Source organism: Nomascus leucogenys, unplaced genomic scaffold (genome assembly GCF_006542625.1).
Source record: "Nomascus leucogenys isolate Asia unplaced genomic scaffold, Asia_NLE_v1 Super-Scaffold_258, whole genome shotgun sequence".
Taxonomy (NCBI): domain Eukaryota; kingdom Metazoa; phylum Chordata; class Mammalia; order Primates; family Hylobatidae; genus Nomascus; species Nomascus leucogenys.
In genome coordinates this window covers 5,216,055-5,235,340 of record NW_022095769.1, presented here as the reverse complement: position 1 = coordinate 5,235,340, position 19,286 = coordinate 5,216,055, and the positions used below count along the sequence as shown (strand labels likewise).

The following is a 19,286-nucleotide window of genomic DNA, read 5'->3' as shown; positions in this document are numbered from 1 at the left end:
CTTCTAATTATATAATGCTTTTAATCATCCTCACCAGTGGTCTTGGGAAAGAGCAGGCATTTTTTTTCTTCCTATTTTATTGTCGAACTAAGTCACAGATGGCAAAATAAACTTGAGGCAACATTGTGGATCAGTGGCAGGATGCAAATAATATACTCATTCATCCAAATGCCAACCTCAGTGTTCTTTCCTATCTACTATATTTTCAAGGTATGCTCTGTGGACATTTAGAGGTTCTTTTTTTTTTTTTTTTTTTTTTGAGATGGAGTTTTGCTCCTGTCGCTCAGGCTAGAGTGCAATGGTGAGATCTCGGCTCACTGCAACCTCCACCTCCCAGGTTCAAGTGATTCTCCTGCCTCAGCCTCCCCAGTAGCTGAGATTATAGGTGCCCTCCACCATGCCTGACTAATTTTTGTATGTTTAGTAGAGACGGGTTTCACCATGTTGTCCAGGCCGGTCTCAAACTCCTGGCCTCAAGCCATCTACCCACCTTGGCCTCCCAAAGTGCTGGTATTACAGGCGTGAGCCACCACGCCCGGCCCTAGAGGTTCTTTGCAGCTTCTTTGAAACATGTCCTCATTATCCATGCTTTATATCTGTTCTCTTTCAGGCTGGGCTTAAATATTAAATCGAGCCTTAGGGCGAGATTTTCCCCTGTTGGTATTGTTTTGATAATCACTTTTTGGACAGCACTTGAAGTGAAAGAAAGAAGGATACAGTTTATGTATTTTTTTTTTTAACCAGAGAACTAAGAAAACAGAATTACTTAGAAACAGACATATTTCACCAAAATGAAATGGAATGGTTTCAGACTCTTAGGAAAAGAAGCAGGGCCTCACCCTGTCTTATCCCTCCTGACGTTTCCTTTTTCACCTCAACGTTGATTCAAGATCAGGTGGTTTCACTTTCTCACCAAACTCTTATTTAAGCAGGTTAGATTTGACTCATAGCTATTCTCCTGTGAGAAACAGCATTATCATAATTATTTTGCTCTGGAATCTTTGTCCAAAAGGTATGCAGCTCTCTATTAAACTATGATATAATATCAGAGCCACCTTAGGAATTCTGGATCGTCAGAAGACTTCACTTGGGTACTAATGGTCTGTAGTCCCTGAACCCCTTGGGGATAACTTATGAGGAAGACTTTTGGAATGCGTACGGTCAAGTTCCCTTCAGCAGTGTGTGAATAGGTACATGTAGCACCAGAAACTAAATTACAAAACCTTATAAACGTCAACCAGGGAGATCAGGAGTCCCACTCTAAGCTATTGAGGGCCAGTGAGTGTGAAGTCAGCTGTGAAGATAACAGAGGAGTTGGAAGCTGTGTCACACTAACAGCTGCCTTGTTCCTTAGAGGCTGTGTTTGAGTCTTCTGTCAAAGAGAGCAGTAAGGTCCATTCATAGTGCTTGGAGGGAATGCTTTTTGTTCTCATTTGAGGGGATGGAAAGATATCAATTTAGATGGATGTATGAAGTGAATTACAGAAGGTTGTGGCTCAGGTAGGGGCATGAGGGTAACTCTGCTAAGCCCACACTTTCCCTTCATTAACCAGGAATTGGTGTTTGATTGTAATGTCCCTGCTGAAGATACGAGTGTGAAATTGGCAAGAATGTGCCCATGTTAATAGGGAGAAGACTGTGTAGTATCATTCAGTGTTTGAGATAGAGCATACTTTTCAGAAGTATGTCTGGTGGATAACAGTGATCCCTGAAGCTTTCTTTGGGTTTGATGAATTGGCAGCATCTTGTGCAACCTAGAGATTGAAAGGAAATATGAAAGTTAAAAAAGGATGCAAGTGTATAGTTCTTCATGTACCAAGAAAAGGGCTGGCTAAGTACAAAACCCCATGTAATTCCAAGTGCACTTCATTTTGCCTCTTTGTTAATCGATAATTACACTGAGCAAGTATGATCAAGGTGTACATAGGTATGAGAACCTATAATTGCTTGGAACCTATAACCCACTAGCAAAGTAATTATAAGATCTGGATCATAGTTCTGTTTCTACCAGCTGTGTAACTTTGGGAAGTCACATAACCTCTTCAAGCCTCAACTTAAGTATGAGTAAAATGTAGATACTTGCCCTGGCTACTTTCCAGGATTTCTGTAAGGCTCAAATGAGATAATGTATATAAGATTGCTATCTTAGTACTTTTTTTTTTTTTTTTTGAGACAGAGTCTCGCTCTGTCACCAAGGCTGCAGTGCAGTGGTGTGATCTCGGCTCACTGCAGCCTGTGCCTCCCGGGTTCAAGCGATTATCCTGCCTCAGCCTCCTGAGTAGCTGGGATTACTGGTGTGTGCCACCATGCCTGGGTAATTTTTTGTATTTTTAGTAGAGATGGAGTTTCACCATGTTGGTCAGGCTGGTCTCGAACTCCTGACCTCCTGATCCCTCCACCTCGGCCTCCCAAAGTGCTGGGATTACAGGCGTGAGCCACCGCGCCTGGCCGTATTTGTATTCCTTTTTTTTTTTTTTTTTTTGAGACGGAGTCTCGCTCTGTCGCCCAGGCTGGAGTGCAGTGGCGCAATCTCGGCTCACTGCAAGCTCCGCCTCCCGGGTTCACGCCATTCTCCTGCCTCAGCCTCTCCGAGTAGCTAGGACTACAGGCGCCCGCCACCACGCCCGGCTAATTTTTTGTATTTTTAGTAGAGACGGGGTTTCACCGTGGTCTTGATCTCCTGACCTCATGATCCGCCCGCTTCGGCCTCCCAAAGTGCTGGGATTACAAGCGTGAGCCACGGCGCCCGGCCTGTATTCCTTTATCATTTAGTAGCTTATTGTGTTCATAGAAGTTCAATCACAGTTGCAGCTACCTGGTTATCTCTAATTCTATTCTGGACTAGACTTTGTAGTCCCTTAAGGCCTATTTCTTCCAATGTTCAGGAGAAATGATAAATTTTTTTGTTTATTTGTTTGTTTTTTTTTTTGGAGACAGGGTCTCACTCTTTTTCCCAGGCTGGAGTGCAGTGGCTCGATCATAGCTCACTGCAGCCTTCAATTCCTGAGCCCAAGTGATCCTCCCACCTCAGCCTCCCAAGAAGCTAGGGCTACAGGCACATGCCACCAGCTGGCTTTTTTTTTTTCTTTTTTTTTGAGACAGAGTCTTGCTCTGTCACCCAGGCTGGAGTGCAGTGGCGCAATCTTGGCTCACCACAACCTCCGTCTCCTGGGTTCAAGCAATTCTCCTGCCTCAGCCTCCGGAGTAGCTGGGTCTACGGGTGCATGCCACCATGCCCCGCCAATTTTTGTATTTTTAGTAGAGACAGGGTTTCACCATTTTGGCTAGGATGGTCTCGATCTCTTGACCTCGTGATCCACCTGCCTCGGCCTCCCAAAGTGCTAGGATTACAGGCGTGAGCCACCATGCCTGGCCCAGCTGGCCATTTATTTTTTTTTTATGGAGACAGTGTCTCGCTGTGTTGCCTAGGCTGGTCTCAAACTCCTGGACTCTAGCAAGTCTCCTGCCTCTGCCTCCCAAAGCACTGGGATTACAGGCATGATGAATCAGGCTTGGCCTTAAAAATCTTAAAATAAGATTCTTGACTCCAATCTAAACGATCTGATTCAGTTTATATGTGGCCCAGAGGTATGTGTATTCAATAAGCACCCTATTGTGTCATGTCTGGACTGATGTTAGGAAAAGAGTAGGATAAAATCCTACCTATTTCCTGACATAAGAAGGATTGCCCACATTTGCTTCATAACTGAAGCAGCTCCCTGTTCCCAGCACATTAAAAAAATATTTTTTCACAGTCCTCTTAGGGACGAATCTCCTAGCACTTATATATTAACCCCATTTTCTTTTTTTCTTTTTTCTTTTCTTTTTTTTTTTTTTTTTTTTTTGAGACAGAGTCTTACTCTGTTGCCCAGGCTGGAGTACAATGGCACAATCACGGCTCACTGCAACCTCCACCTCCCAGGATCAAGCGATTCTCCTGCCTCAGCCTCCCGAGTAGCTGGGAGTACAGGCATGTGCCACCTGGCTAATTTTTGTATTTTTAGGAGAGACAGGGTTTCGTCATGTTGGTCAGGCTGGTCTCGATCACCTCAGGTGATCCACCTGCCTCGGCCTGTCAAAGTGCTGGGAATAGAGGTGTGAGCCACTGCGCCTGGCCTCTACCCCACCTTCTTTATGCAAATGACATAAACCACACAGAGAACACTTTCCTTCTGGGGCTGAGAGTCAGGCTTGGATTCAGCTGTCCCGGGTGGCTGGCCTCCCTTCTTTTGCCATCTCCACAACCACTGGCATTGGCACAGCTCCCTGGCTCCTAGGCATTGACACTGAAGGGAGAAAATGACTGGTATTAATATCAAGTGGTTGGTAAGCATTTGGTTTTCTTCCAAACCTCTTGTTGGGCAACTTAAAGGAAGTCATCTCTTCTAAATAAAATATTCAGTCCTATTGGACCTATCCTTTCTAGAAAATGTCTAAGTACAGCAGAGGAAAGGAACTTGCATTTAGCGAGCACCTATGTGCCAGGTGCCTTTCACACAGGATCTCAATCTTTATAACTGTCATGAGAGGCAAATATCATGAGACTTATTTTACACAAGGCCACTGAGGTTAGAACAGTCAAGCAATTTCCCAAAACCGCTCAGCTAGTGAGTGTGAGTGGCAGATCTCCTCAAATTCCAAAGTCTATGCTTTTCTCCTTATACCAGGCTGCCTCTGGAACAGGAGAAAGTCTTTATAGGTCAAGTTCAAGGATTCAGTACAACAGCAAACTTACAGGACATGGGACTTCAAAAATTACAAATACTATAATGGCGACTCCACTGAGCAACAGGGTGACAGCAATCAGAATTTTGACCACAATACTCCATTTCTGTCTCTTCTCTAAGTTCTCATCTGTGTCTAAAGGAGAGAGGGGAGCGAAAGAGGGAGAAAAGAAAATTTGAGAGAGGGAAGAGATTGATCCTTTGACCTGAAGTTCTTCTGGCTCTCAAGACTATTAGAGGCCCAGCCTAACCCAGAGGCAGAGGCAGAATTTCAAATTCAAACTCAGGGTTGGAGGGGGTGAGGGTGAGCTGAGCATCATGGGCTCTGCTCTTACTTCTTTTGCACTCTCTTCCCAGTGAGTCACCTTCCCTGGAATTGGGGATTTTCCATAATCACATAGGGCTGATTCTTAACACTGCTCACAGGAAGAAAAATCTCGGGGACACATGGAGCTCTAAACTTCTTTTACTGTCAGCTTTATCAGGGTTCCTACCATTTTGCTCTGACACATTTTATGGGATTAGAAAATCGCCTTTCCTATGTTTCTCCTGGCTTTCATAGAATATAAGAGGAAGAAATGTAAAAATTAGCACTGCTTCTGGGTCAGAAGCTCAATCTGGCAGCAAATGGCTAATATGCATTTTTTTCTCACTCTGTCACTCAAGACTGGCATGCAGTGGCACAATCTCGGCTCACTTCAGCCTCAATCTCCCAGGCTCAAACCATCCTCCCACCTTAGCCTCCTGAGTAGCTCAGACCAGAGGCGAACGCCACCATGCCCGGCTAATTTTTTAAAATTTTTTGTACAGACAGAGTCTCATTATATTTCCCGCTAAGCTTGAACTCCTGGCCTCAAGTGATCCTACAGTCTTGGCCTCCCAAAGTGCTGGAATATTACAGGTGTGAGCCAACTCACCTGGCCCTAATGTGCATCTTGTTATTACTAATATCACATTTTTTCCCCTGGTAGAAACTAGGATGTAACCCAAATTGGAATCTTACAGAATTTTAGTCCTGGCCAATTTAAGGAGGACTGTTGCTAAAAAACAGTGAAGAAGGCTGTGTGCGGTGGCTCACGCCTGTAATCCCAGCACTTTGGGAGGCCGAGGTGGGCAGATCACTTGAGGTCAGGAGTTTGAGACCAGCCTGGCCAACATGGTGAAACCCGTCTCTACTAAAAATACAAAAATTAGCCAGGCATGATGGTGCATGCCTGTCGTCCCAGCTACTCAGGAGACTGAGGCAGGAGAATTTCTTGGATCCGGGAGGCAGAGGTTGCAGTGAGCTGAGATTGCGCTACTGCACTCCAGCCTGGAGGACAGAGTGAGACTCCACCCTAAAGAACAAAAACCCAAAAAACAGTGAAGATGAAAACATGCTGTTGGAGGCCAGGCGCAGTGGCTCATGCCTGTAATCCCAGCACTTTGGGAGACTGAGGCAGGCGGATCACAAAGTCAGGAGTTCGAGACCAGCCTGGCAAACATAGTGAAATCTTGTCTCTGCTAAAAATACAAAAATTAGCCAGGCATGGTGGTGCATGCCTGTAATCTCAGCTACTCAGGAGGCTGAGGCAGGAGAACTGCTTGAACCCACGAGGCGGAGGTTGTGGTGAGCTGAGATCACACCACTGCACTCCAGCCTGGGTGACAGAGTGAGACTCCATATCAAAACAAATATATGCTCTTGGGGACGGGCGTGGTGGGCAATGCCTGTAATCCCAGCAGTTTGGGAGGCTGAGGCGGTAGGATCGCTTGAGCCCAGGAGTCTGAGACCAGCTTGGACAATGTGGCGAGACCCTGTTTCTACAAAAATTTAAAAATTAGCTGAACATGGTGGCACGCACCGGTAGTCCCAGCTACTCAGGAGGCTGAGGTGGGGGGATCACTTGAGCCCCAGAGGTCAAGGCTGCAGTGAGCCATGTTTGCACCACTGCACTCCAGTCTGGGCAACACAAGACCCTGTCTCAAAAAAAAAAAAAGAAAAAGAAAAGCACTTGGTTGGTGTCATCACTCTTATAATTGCTTAGTGTTTAAATATTGTCCATCTATACATACAGTGGCTAGAATTACCTACTACAGAAATACAGTTTTTTCTGTCCCTAATTCTGGCGACAGGGTGAGCTCATTTGTGTGGAGATAAATGATCATTGATGGTGTCAAATTACAAATATTTCTGGGACCTTCTTTATAGAGAAGCTAATTTTTGTTGTTGTTGTTGTTGTTGTTGTTGTTGAGACGAAGTCTCACTCTGTCGCCCCTGCTGGAGTGCAGTGGGACAATCTCGGCTCACTGCAACCTCCACCTCCCAGGTTCAAACAATTCTCCTGCCTCAGCCCTCCATCTAGCTGGGATTACAGGCGTGCGCCATCACATCTGGCTAATTTTTGTATTTTTGGTAGAGACGGGGTTTCACCATATTGGTCAGGCTGGTCTTGAACTCCTGACCTCAGGTGATCTGCCCACCTCGGCCTCCCAAAGTGCTAGGATTACAGATGTGAGCCACAGCACCCGGCCTAGAGAAGGTAATTTTTTAAAATGAAAAATTGAATGATTTTTCAGTGTACATTCAGTAACTTCTTAACCTTAAGGAAAATATCAGGCCGGGCACAGTGACTCACGCTTGTAATCCCAGCGCTTTGGGAGGCCGAGGTGGGCGGATCACGAGGTCAGGAGATCAAGACCACGGTGAAACCCCGTCTCTACTAAAAATACAAAAAATTAGCCGGGCGTGGTGGCGGGCGCCTGTAGTCCCAGCTACTCGGAGAGGCTGAGGCAGGAGAATGGCGTGAACCCGGGAGGCGGAGCTTGCAGTGAGCCGAGATTGCGCCACTGCACTCCAGCCTGGGCGACAGAGCGAGACTCCGTCTCAAAAAAAAGAAAAAAGAAAAATAACAGTAGATCCAGACTAAAGTTGGGGCTAAAAATGTTTCTTTTCTGTTCTTATTTTACTCCTACTTATTCTGTACTTTGGCATTTCAAAGCTAGAAAAATTACCAGTACTTGTAGTTTTCTCTCCTTCTTTATTCCCAGGAGTTATAGAAGGGGTAGTGGTGGAAAAAGTCTCTGATGAAGCCGCCATCACTGGATAGACTTTACATTGTGACATCCCTGGTAAAAAAGCTATAAAACAAAGTAGAAAACATGAAACTTTAGGGGAAAACTTTATCCTGCCTTTGATTTTACCTGATAAAACCCTACCTAGCTGATAGTAAACTTCCAATTGTGGTCCCATTAACCTGTCTGTCCATAGGTTTAGGGTGTGAGCACAAAATAATGCCAAGAGTAAATGAGGATAGAGGTACTAATAAGAGATATGGATTAAATGTCCATGGGACTTTTGACTAACATAGGATCAAAGTGAAGGAGTGATACCAATGATATCATTGCCTATCATTATTTAGGCCATAATAATAATAAAGATGAAGGTCATAAAAACTGTTGACAGTTTCCTTCTTTAAAAAGAGATGGCTCCAAAGTCCAAGGAAGAACATGAACTATCACAGTTAGCCTTAATGACTGCTGCAAGTGTGTCTAGTAGAATCTAGATCAACTACTCTGAGAGGGGACTGGGGAAAGCAGGAGGAGCTGGAAGAAGGAAAAGCCACCCAGCTTCATGTACTCCTCGATTTCATTCATTCAGCATTTTTTTTTTTTTTTTTTGAGACAGGGTCCCCCTCTGTCACCCAGGCTGGAAAGCAGTGGCATAATCTCGGCTCACTGCAACCTCTGCCTCCCAGATTAAAATGACTCTCGTGCCTCAGCCTCCCAAGTAGCTGAGACTACAGGTGCGCACCATCGTACCCAGCTAATTTTTGTATTTTTTGGTAGAGATGGGGTTTCACCACGCTGGCCAGGCTGGTCTTAAACTCCTGACCTCAAGTGATCCGCCCACCTTGGCCTCCCAAAGTGCTAGGATTACAGACATGAGCCACTGTGCCCAGCCTGGCCTTGCTTTCAAAGGATCTCTGGGCTACTGTGTTGGGAATGGGTTGGGGTGGGCAAGGGTAGAAGGAGGGTAACCTGTTGGGAGGCCATTGCAAAAGTCCAGATGAGAGATGATGTGATTCACACCAGCAGTGGAAGTGATGGGAGATGGATAGAGTCTAGCTGGAGTCTGGAAATAACCTCACTCATCTCCAGAATTGACATAATCCAATTCAGACAGTGTGGTTTCTGTTCTCTGTTTAGTGGTCTCATATCATTGCTTATTAAATTAAGGTCTATAAATTCTACTTGACTTTTCTAAATTACTCTTCCATGTCTTAAGTCCATAAGAAAATGATAGTTCTTTACCTCAGAGGCCAGTGGCCATAGTGCCAGGCACTGTACATGAAATCATAGGGGAAGAGGTAATCCCTGATTCCAGTTTAATCAGGAAGACATTGTTGGCAGACATTGGCAGAGACAGACATAAAGTCAACAAGTTCAAAAGGAAAAACAAGAACAGTTTCAGCATAGTGCTAGTCAGTTCTTGAAGTGATAACTTACGTGTTTATGAGTCATATTAGATAAAAATAAACAAATCTCACTTTGGACAGGTCACCACAAGTTCTCTGTGTTTTGTTTTTTTTAATCTGTGAGATGATAGTAGTAAAATAATACTTGCTCTACCTATTTCACAGGGGTGTTGTGAAGATCAGAAACAAATAACAATGAGAAAGCATGTGTGTAAACACTTTGCAAACTGAATGATATTATGATTGAAAGAGGGGGCAAAAGATGACCTAATGAGTCATCTGTCTCCACCAGAAGGAAATTTTGAAATATTGATAATAGCTGTCTTTTCCTTTTCCAAATTTCTTAAATAATAACAAATAGTCTCCATTTACCTCTTTCTACATTCCATGTTGACCCACATCTTCTGATGAGCATTCGTATTGCAATTGCAGAACATTCTCACCCTTACAGTTCCAAATTTCTATTTTACTTGAGGACATTTCCATGAACTGTCTTCTGACCGTTTCCGGGACATCCTTCTGTGCAGACTGTCTGGGACAACAGGCGCACACCACACCTGGCGAATTTTTGTATTTTTAGTAGAGACGGGGTTTCACTATGTTGGCCAGGCTGGTCTCGAACTCCTGACCTCATGTTCTGCCCGCCTCGGGCTCCCAAAGTGCTGTGATTACAGGCATGAGACACCGCGCCCGGCTCTTATTTTTATTTCTACCCTGTTTGAGGTTTATCACTCCTAGTACTGAGTGGAGATTTAAATTCAGAATAGAAAGTTTCAAACTTATAGAAGGGATTATGTTTCAAAAGTTCATACATAAATTGGTTGTTTTGGACCAAGTGAGGTGGCTCACGCCTATAATCCCAGCACTTTGGGTGGCTGAGGTGGGCAGATCACTTGAGGACAGGAGCTTGAGACCAGCCTGGCCAACATAGCAAAATCTTGTCTCTACTAAAAATACAAAAAATTAGCTGGGCATGGTGGTGCAGGCCTGTAATCCCAGCTACTTGAGAGGCTGAGGCACGAGAATTGCTTGAACCTGGGAGGCGGAGGTTGCAGTGAGCCGAGGTCACACCACTGCACCCCATCCTGGGGGACAAAGCGAGACTCTGTCTCAAATAAATAAATAGGTTGTTTGGGATTCATCATTATGGTTTCATAAAAATGTATCATGAGTGATGATTAGGTCCCCAGACTAATCTACAAATATCCATTTGATCTTTTTGCATAGCTCAAATAGTACAGAGTATTAGCTTAAATTCTAGATGTGGGAACCAACTACTATGTTATGAAGGAAGGAGGAAGAGTTTCTTTTTCTCTGGGAGGCTAACCAAATGCAAATTTTTGAATTAGGTCAGGTCGATCTTTGGCATCTCTCCTCCCCCTTAACCTCTCAGTTTTCCTTGTCCCCGTTTCTAAGAGCTGATGTCCTTAATTGCCCCGAGTCTTACAGTGCCTAGCACTATGTTCACTCCACCCAGAGCGCTCCAAACTCCAAAATGACTGAAGGCCACTATTCCCCAACACAGCTGCCACGGACAGCAAGGTGTCCCAAGTTAAGAGGGAAACAATTTGATTTAATTAATTTGCATTAATATTCAAAGTTCAAAACCCTGCCAGAGTCTTTTGAGTTTGTTTATTTTTTGAGATGGTGTCTCGCTCTATCGCCCAGGCTGGGGTGCAGTGGTGCGATCTCGGCTCACTGCAACCTCCGCCTCCCTGGTTCAAGTCAGTCTTCTGTCTCAGCCTCCCGAGTAGCTGAGACTACAGGAGCGTGCCTCCATGCCTGGCTAATTTTTTTTATTTTGTTTTGTTTTGTTTTTTGAGACAGAGTCTCGCTCTGTCACCAGGCTGGAGTGCAGTGGTGTGATCTCAGCTCACTGCAACCTCCGAATTCTGGGTTCAAGCCATTCTTCTGTCTCAGCCTCCCGAGTAGCTGGGACTACAGGCACACACCACCATGCCCAGCTAATTTTTGTATTTTTAGTAGAGATGAGGTTTCACTATGTTGGCCAGGATGGTCCTGATCTCTTGATCTCATGATCCGCCTGCCTCGGCCTTCCAAGGTGCTGGGGTTACAGGCGTGAGCCACCGCAGCTGACACTTTTGAGTTTTTAAGAGTTTTTCTGTAACATGTAAATTATACATGTTAGCATGTATAATTTACAGTACCTGAGTCACATCCTGACAGCCTATCCACTTATTTCCCAGTTTTAGTCTAGTGTTTAAAGTTTTTTCCATTATTCTGCTTGTGGATCCCCAATTTCTCTTAAAATGTCAAGTTTTATTTTATTTTTCCAGTAATGTAGCAATAGCATCTGGGGGATTGCCAGTTTATAACGAGGAACTGGCTACACTAAAAAAAAAAAAAAAAAAAAAAAAAAAAAAAAAAAAAAAAAAAAAAAAAAAAAAGACTGTATGGAAAAAAAGAAAGGGTGAGAAAAGGAAATGAGGGCAGAAGGAGAGAAACTTCAGGCTGAGGTTAAGAACCACTGCCTAGCAGCTGTGGTGAGAATAGGCATTCTCACCCAATGTGGGTATGCACAATGGAACCAACCTCTAGTGAGGGTAATTTAGCAGTAACTATCAACCTTTGATGCAACAATCCTGCTTCTTGGAATCTTATTGATAAATTGATAAATCTTATTGATAAATTGCAGGTATACAAGAAGAATATATATAGATCCTGAGTAATAGTGAAAGAGAGGAAAAGAATTTATTTAAAAAAAAGAAAAAAAGAAGAATATATACGGTCATTGTTTGCGGAATTGTTTGTATTTGCAAAAGATTGGAAATGACCAAAATATATATCAATAGGGGGCTAGTAGAATATAGAAGAGACATGGCCGGGTGCAGTGGCTCATGCCTGTAATCCCAGCACTTTGGGAGGCCAAGGCGGGCAGATCACAAGGTCAGGAGATCAAGAACATCCTGGCTAACACAGTGAAACCCCATCTCTACCAAAAATACAAAAAATTAACCGGGTGTGGTGGTGAGCACCTGTAGTTCCAGCTACTTGGGAGGCTGAGGCAGGAGAATGGCGTGAACCCGAGAGGCAGAGCTTGCAGTGAGCCGAGATCACACCACTGCACTCCAGCCTGGGCAACAGAGTGAGACTCCGTCTCAAAAAAAAAAAAAAAAAAGACTGTGGAAGAGACATACTATGGAATAATGTAAAACTGTTAAAAAAGAATGAGGCAAATATTAAAAAAAGTATGGGGTAAATATATACGTATTGCAATAGAACGACCTATAAGATATATTATTAAATGGAAAAGCAAGGGATTGGCCGGGCGCAGTGGCTAACGCTTGTAATCCTAGCACTTTGGGAGGCTGAGGTGGGTGAATCACTTGAAGTCAGGAGTTCAACACTAGCCTGGCCAACATGGTGAAACCTTGTCTCTACTAAAAATACAAAAATTCACTGGGTGTGGTGGCGGGCACCTGTAATCCCAGCTAATTGGAAAGCTGAGACAGGAGAATCACGTGAATCTGGGAGGAGGAGATTGCAGTGAGACGAGATCGTGCCACTGCACTCCAGCCTGGGTGACAGAGTGAGTCTCCATCTCCAAAGAAAACAACAACAACAACAACAACAACAAAAAATAACAACAAAAAATAACAACAACAAAAAAAACAAGCAAAAGCAAGGGGCAGAACAATGTATATAGTATGCTACCATTTATGTTTTTAAAATATGCACATTCATACATTCTTAGAGTATCTCTGGAAGGAAATATAATAAGTTGTTAATAGTGGTTCCATCAGGGATAGAGAACTGGAGAACTGAGAGACAGGAGTAGGAGACAGACTTACTTTTCACTATAAATCTATGCTGTTTGAATATTTTACTCTGTGCATGCAAAATGAAATTAAAAAAAAAAAAAAACCTGGCCAGGCACAGTGGCTCATGCCTGTAATCCCAGCAGTTTGGGAGGTCAAGGCAGGCAGATCACTTGAGGTCAGAGATCAGGACCAGCCTGGCCAACATGGTGAAATCCTGTCTCTACTAAAAATACAAAAATTAGCCAGTCATGGTGGCAGACACCTGTAATCCTAGCTACTTGGGAGGCTGAGGCAGGAGAATCACTTTAACCTGGGAGGCAGAGGTTGCAGTGGGCCAAGGTCGCACCACTGGACTCCAACCTGGGTGACAGAGCGAGACACCGTCTCAAAAACAAAACAAAACAAAACAAAAAATTTTTAAAAACTGTCAAAAGAAGACCCATCAGAAATGGGGATCACATGAAAATCACAGTGTATCAGGGCTAGAAGGGATCTTAGAGATTGTAAAACTGACTTTCAGAGAGCATGTAGATTTGCCCAAGGGGAGGATAATTCATTTTCTTGTAGCTTTTCCTGCTACTGAGTTCTGGCTGCCTTCAAGGATGTCAACTAAAAATTAAGCCTGCCCCCTTCCTCTTTTCCAATCTCACCTTTGCCTGTTAGAAGAGTCTGAAACTTGGATGTGGGGATTAGGTGACAGCTTGAGGAGGCAGAGCTGTTTCTGCGGGGAGCAGCAATGATTCTCAGGTTCTTCAGAATATGCTTGACCTTTGGCCTTCTCTCCAAATATACAAGGTTGACTTTTACTTTGCTGTCAGAGCCAAGGCACTGCAGGGTAGCTATAGTCCGATTTTGAATGAATGTTGTCCTTTTGGTTTCTGTGTGAGTTTCTGGAAGGAGAAGAACCAGATAGAAAAATGGAGCTGGTTTTGTTTTTTGTTTGGTTGGTTTTTTTGAGACAGGGCCTTGCTCTGTCACCCAAGCTGGAGTGCAGTGGCGCAATCATGGCTCACTCCAGCCTCAAACTCCCTCAATCTCCGAGCAATCCTCCCACCTCAGCCTCCTGAGTAGCTGGGACTATGGGGGCTATAGGTGTATGCCGCTATGCTCGGCTAATTTTTTAATTTTTTAAAAGACAGGGTCTTGCTGTGTTGCCCAAGCTGGTCTCGAACTCCTGGGCTCAAGCAATCCTCCCACCTTGGCCTCCCAAAGTGCTGGGATTACAGACGTGAGCCACGGCACCCGATCTTGAAGCTTTTGCTCTTGTTGTCCAGGCTAGAGTGCAATGGCACGATCTCTGAGTTTTGCTCTTGTTGCCCGGAGTTTTGCTCTTGTTGCCCGGAGTTTTGCTCTTGTTGCTCAGGCTGGAGTGCAATGGCGCGATCTCAGCTCACTGCAACCTCTGTCTCCCCAGTTCAAGTGATTCTCCTGCCTCAGCCTCCCAGGTAGCTGGGGTTACAGGTGTGCACCACCACACGCTAATTTTTGTGTCTTTAGTAGAGATGGGGTTTCACTATGTTGGTCAGGCTAGTCTCAAACTCGTGACCTCAGGTGATCCACCTGCCTTGGCCTCCCAAAGTGCTGGGATTACAGGCGTGAGCCACCATGCCTGGCCAAAGCTGGATTTTAATCTGAACAGTGCCAAGCTAACCCACTTCCATTCATGACCCCTGTTAAACTCCACTGCTGTACTGTCTCCTCCTTTTAGTTAACTTCTTCTTCAGTTTGTGTTCATAGTACTAATATACAAGTCCTGCCTTTCTTCCTGCCATGGTTCCCATGAAGGTTGGTGACAGCAGTAAATTTAGCACAGAGAGATGCTCATAGATTTTCTTTAATGCAGAGAGGGGTAGGTTCTGCCTCCGTCTCTTTTTTCATCTCCATCCGTTTGAGTAATATAGGCATGCTTTAGGTAATGACAGTTAATTTAAAGATTGGTTTCCAGAAAGCCTCCTGGGAGGATACAGATCCTTAAAATAGTATATTTGAGATATGGGCTAGGAAGTGGGAAGATGAGACATCTTTTAAAGGTAAAAATTTTTTGGAATGGCAATATCATTTTCCAGAAAGCACCCATTCCCTACCTTGCATTTGCAATTCTCTGATGCTTCTCACGTCCTTTGGGAAGATCCCAGGCAGCTGTTCCACTCGGCAACTGCTATCTCTGAGGTCTGGGGGTGAGCAGAGGGGGAGGAGGGAAACCGGGGGAGGTTTGGGGAAAATCAGAATTTACTGGTACTTACTTTTTAGAATTCTGGGCAATGGAGGAGAAGATATGAAAGAATGCAGTTCCTGCTCATAAAACTTGCAACTTGGGAGATCACTCTCTAAAAAGACTTTACTTTTATTTATTTATTTATTTATTTATTTACTGAGATGGAGTCTCGCTCTGTCGCCCAGGATGGAGTGCAGTGACGTGATCTGTGCTCATTGCAACCTCCACCTCCTGGGTTCAAGGGATTCTTCTGCCTTAGCCTCCCGAGTAGCTGGGATTACGGGCATGAGCCACCATGCCCAGCTGATTTTTGTATTTTTAGTAGAGATGGGGTTTCGCCATTTTGGCTATGCTGGTCTCAAACTCCTTACTTCAGGTGATCCACCTGCCTTGGCCTCCCAAAGTGCTAGGATTACAGGCGAGAGCCACCATGCCCGGCCCTCAAAAAAGAACACCCAGCCAAATACATACAAAGTAGTAGTTGACCTAGTATAAAGAATACTTAGTACCAATCTATTACCCTTAGGACAAAGAAAGGTGAAATAGAGTTAAGAAAACTTACTAAGTTAATGAAAGACTAACCAACCTATTTCCTTAAATACTGCTTATTTTCTCTTCTCCCTCCTATTCTATCTTCTTTCTTGTATTAAATAAAGCTTTTGGAGATTTATATTGTCTGACTTTGGTATCTCTATAGGTTTCCACAGAACCATAGGTCTTAGTTATTTATGCTTTTTGGCACATAATTCAAAGGGTTGTGACATTTTTATAATTTGTCAAATTTGTTACTGCTGCACTTTGTGCCATTTGGTCTTAATTCTGATTAGCTAATTTTTTTATTTTAATTTTTTATTTTTTGAGACAGAGTCTCATTCTGTTACCGAGGCTGGAGTTCAGTGGTACGATCTCAGCTCACTGCAACCTCACCTCCCAGGTTTAAGTGATTCTTGTGCCTCAGCCACCCGAGTAGCTGAGATTACAGGTGCATGCCACCATGCCTGGCTAATTTTCACATTTTTAGTAGAGATGGGGTTTCACCATGTTGGCCAGGCTGGTCTCGAACTCCTGACCTCAGGTGATCCACCAATCTCGGCCTCCCAAAGTGCTGGGATTACAGGCATGAGCTACCGTGCCCAGCCTTGATTAGCTAATTTTAGAGATGAAATGTTTATGAAACTTTGAAAACTCATGCTTTAAATAAGCAGTTACCAAAGAGCAGCAAATGATGCCATTCCACCCAATATCACCCTTTCCCTCAGCTCTCCCCACCCAAGAATGTCACCATCTAGCTACTTACATGTACCAACTTAAAAAAGGCAACATCTTATGAACAGTTATGAATTTGGGAATCTTAGGTGATGACAATACTGAAACTCTAAAGAAAGCCATCCAACAGTGAAAGGACTTTTAATGTTAATTACATGAACAAGACATAAGAATGCATCACATTCTCTGAAGACCTCTCATCATGAAACAGACAGCTATCTCTCTGGAATGAATAAGTTGCAGTCCTTCTTAGAGGCGAGTGGATACATGGGATTAACTCTGGAAAGTATTGCTTGCTGGATATCAGCTACATCTCTATCTGGTGGAAGAGACCCCGAAACTCTTTCTAGGCCTCTCTCTGTATTTTCCAGGAGATTAGGCTAGAGAATTACCTACCTTTCTTGTTGGCATCATAGGATACAATGATTAGGCTGAAGACCAAGATGGTATCCATGTTAGCTTGAGCACATGCTCATTGCAGACAGACCACTGCTCATCTGCCACAGCCCTTGATAGCTCTGCCTCTAGTTGCTTTCACCACACGCAGCTGGAACCAAGTTTGACCCTGAGAGACTCTGATTCCACCCTGATTATTTTGCCCCAATTTCCTGAAGACCCAGGAATAGATCTAATTGGAGAAAGGGCTAATTCTGCTTATTAATAATTCACTCAGAGTTCTTCTGACTTCGCTGCCGGTGCTGACATAGAGAACTGGATTACCTAGAGGTGTCTCGAGCAGGAAGGCCATAAACGCCCATTGATATGCTTTACAAATACTTGCAGATAGACACGTATACATTTACATGCATGCTCACTGACACAGGCACAGAGATTTATATACTTTCATGAAAAGATGTGGAGATTTCTAGTAAGGAATATAATTTCTAGAATAGAGCGGGAAACTAGGACTAGGAGTCAGTACAGTTGAGTTCTAGTACAGGCCCTGTTATTAGCTATCACCTTGAGAAAATTACTTGACTTCTTGGGATCTAAATGTTCTCTTCTATAAATTGAGAGTCCTGAACCATATGATCTCTTTTTTTTGTTGTTGCTGAGGCAGAGTCTCGCTCGGTCGCCCAGGCTGGAGTGCAGTGACATGATCTCGGCTCATGCAAGCTCTGTCTCCCAGGCTCACGCCATTCTCCTGCCTCAGCCTCCTGAGTAACTGGGACTACAGGCGCCCACCACCATGCCTGGCTGATGTTTTTGTGTTTTTAGTAGAGACAGGGTTTCACCGTGTTAGACAGGATGGTCTTAATCTCCTGAACTTGTGATCCACCCGCCTCGGCCTCCCAAAATGCTGGGATTACAGGCATGAGCCACCGTGCCTGGCCTTTTTTTTTTTTTTTTTTGGAAATGGAGTCTCGTTCTGTTGCCCAGGCTGGAGTGCAGTGGCATAATCTTGGCTCACTGCAACCTTCATCTCCTGGGTTCAAGTGATTCTCCTGCCTCAGTCTCCTGAATAGCTGGGATTACATGTGTGTGCCACCCTGCTGGCTAATTTTTATATTTTTAGTAGAGACAGGTTTCACCATGTTGGCCAGGCTGGTCTCGAACTCCTGACCTCAAGTGATCTGCCCCCATCGGCCTCCCAAAGTGCTGGGATTATAGCCGTGAGCCACCCTGGCCGGCCCTGAACCATATGATCTCTAGAATTAATCCACAGTTACATGCATAAACTCGCATTAGCACAGACATACCTATTGAGTTTTGCACATCTTCACCCTCCTGAATAGTGAAGCGAGTATTGGTGGACAACATTCCGATGACCATTGGGCTGAGAGGTTGTGAGGAAGAGCTAAATACAGTAGGTGAGTGGTACTGTCTGTGGCTTGGGAAGGTTTTCCTAGACAGATAACTGTTGTTGAAGATCTTTCCAAATTTGTATTTTTCAGTGTCTAGTGTAATAATCTGTAGACTTTGTGATGGCATAGATAGATAGAGCAAAAAAGAGAATGAAGGGCCAGGCGCGGTGGCTCGTGCCTGTAATCCCAGCACTTTGGGAGGCTGAGGCGGGTGGATCACCTGAGGTCGGGAGTTCAAGACCAGCCTGACCAACATGGAGAAACTCCATCTCTACTGAAAGTACAAAAATTAGCTGGGCATGGTGGCGCATGTTTGTAATCCCAGCTACTCGGGAGGCTGAGGTAGGAGAATCGCTTGAACCTGGGAGGTGGAGGTTGCAGTGAGCTGAGATTGCGCCATTGCACTCCAGCCTGGGCAACAAGAGCGAAACTCCATCTCAAAAAAAAAAAAAAAGAAAGAAAAAAGAGAATAAATATCTACTCTGTCTTTATCAAACTCTAGAGCTTCTTTGGTCTTGTTTTATTTTGGAGATGGGGTTATGTTTTGTAGAGACAGGGTCTGACTGTGTTGCCCAGGTTGGTCTCAAACTCCTGAGCTCCAGCAATCTGCCCCCCTTGGCCTTCCAAAGTGCTGGCGCACTTTGTGAGCCACTGCACCCGGCCTAGAAAAGTTTTTCAAAAAGTTTTGCTGTGAGAAAGAAAGCAGAGAAATGAGGCCACTGACTAGAGGGAACATAAATGCCTCACATCTTTATTGGCCCAAGCAAATCTTTATTCATCCTCCCCACCCTCTTGCCCCCGGCTGCCTGCTTCTCTTAGCAGAGGAGGTGGTTAGGGCAGAGGGGCTCCATTGCCTTCCTTGGGTTTTGTGATTTTTGCTTACTATTTCCTTAACATGATGACATGATTCTCTGCTCCCCTGAGGTATTATCACCTTCCCTCCTGTTGCTCTATTTGAAACTCTCTGTACATTAGTTCCTAGATGCCACGGTACAATGCTGCCACCTTGGAGCAGGAGTAGGAACTGATCTGAGGGC

General features: G+C 44.4%; 2 protein-coding genes across 3 annotated transcripts in view; one reads left to right on the top strand and one right to left on the bottom strand.

The window, feature by feature from the left end:
* Window positions 1–19,286, top strand: part of ACACA (acetyl-CoA carboxylase alpha) — a 337,027-nt gene that overhangs the window by 22,164 nt on the left and 295,577 nt on the right. The window lies entirely within an intron of this gene.
* CUNH17orf78 (chromosome unknown C17orf78 homolog) lies at window positions 1,677–16,940 on the bottom strand. 2 transcript variants are annotated; one of them, XM_003278388.3, is made up of 7 exons: window positions 16,841–16,940; window positions 15,048–15,134; window positions 13,614–13,853; window positions 7,719–7,844; window positions 4,736–4,860; window positions 4,164–4,286; window positions 1,677–1,754 (listed from the first exon to the last, which is right to left on the bottom strand). In XM_003278388.3, the coding sequence occupies exons 1-7, from the start codon at window positions 16,896–16,898 to the stop codon at window positions 1,677–1,679; spliced, it is 837 nt and encodes a 278-aa protein (XP_003278436.2). In that variant the 5' UTR covers window positions 16,899–16,940. The 2 variants fall into 2 exon arrangements, with proteins under 2 accessions (XP_003278436.2, XP_030663932.1); XM_030808072.1 differs by lacking the exons at window positions 1,677–1,754; window positions 4,736–4,860; window positions 7,719–7,844 and having other exon boundaries at window positions 4,125–4,286.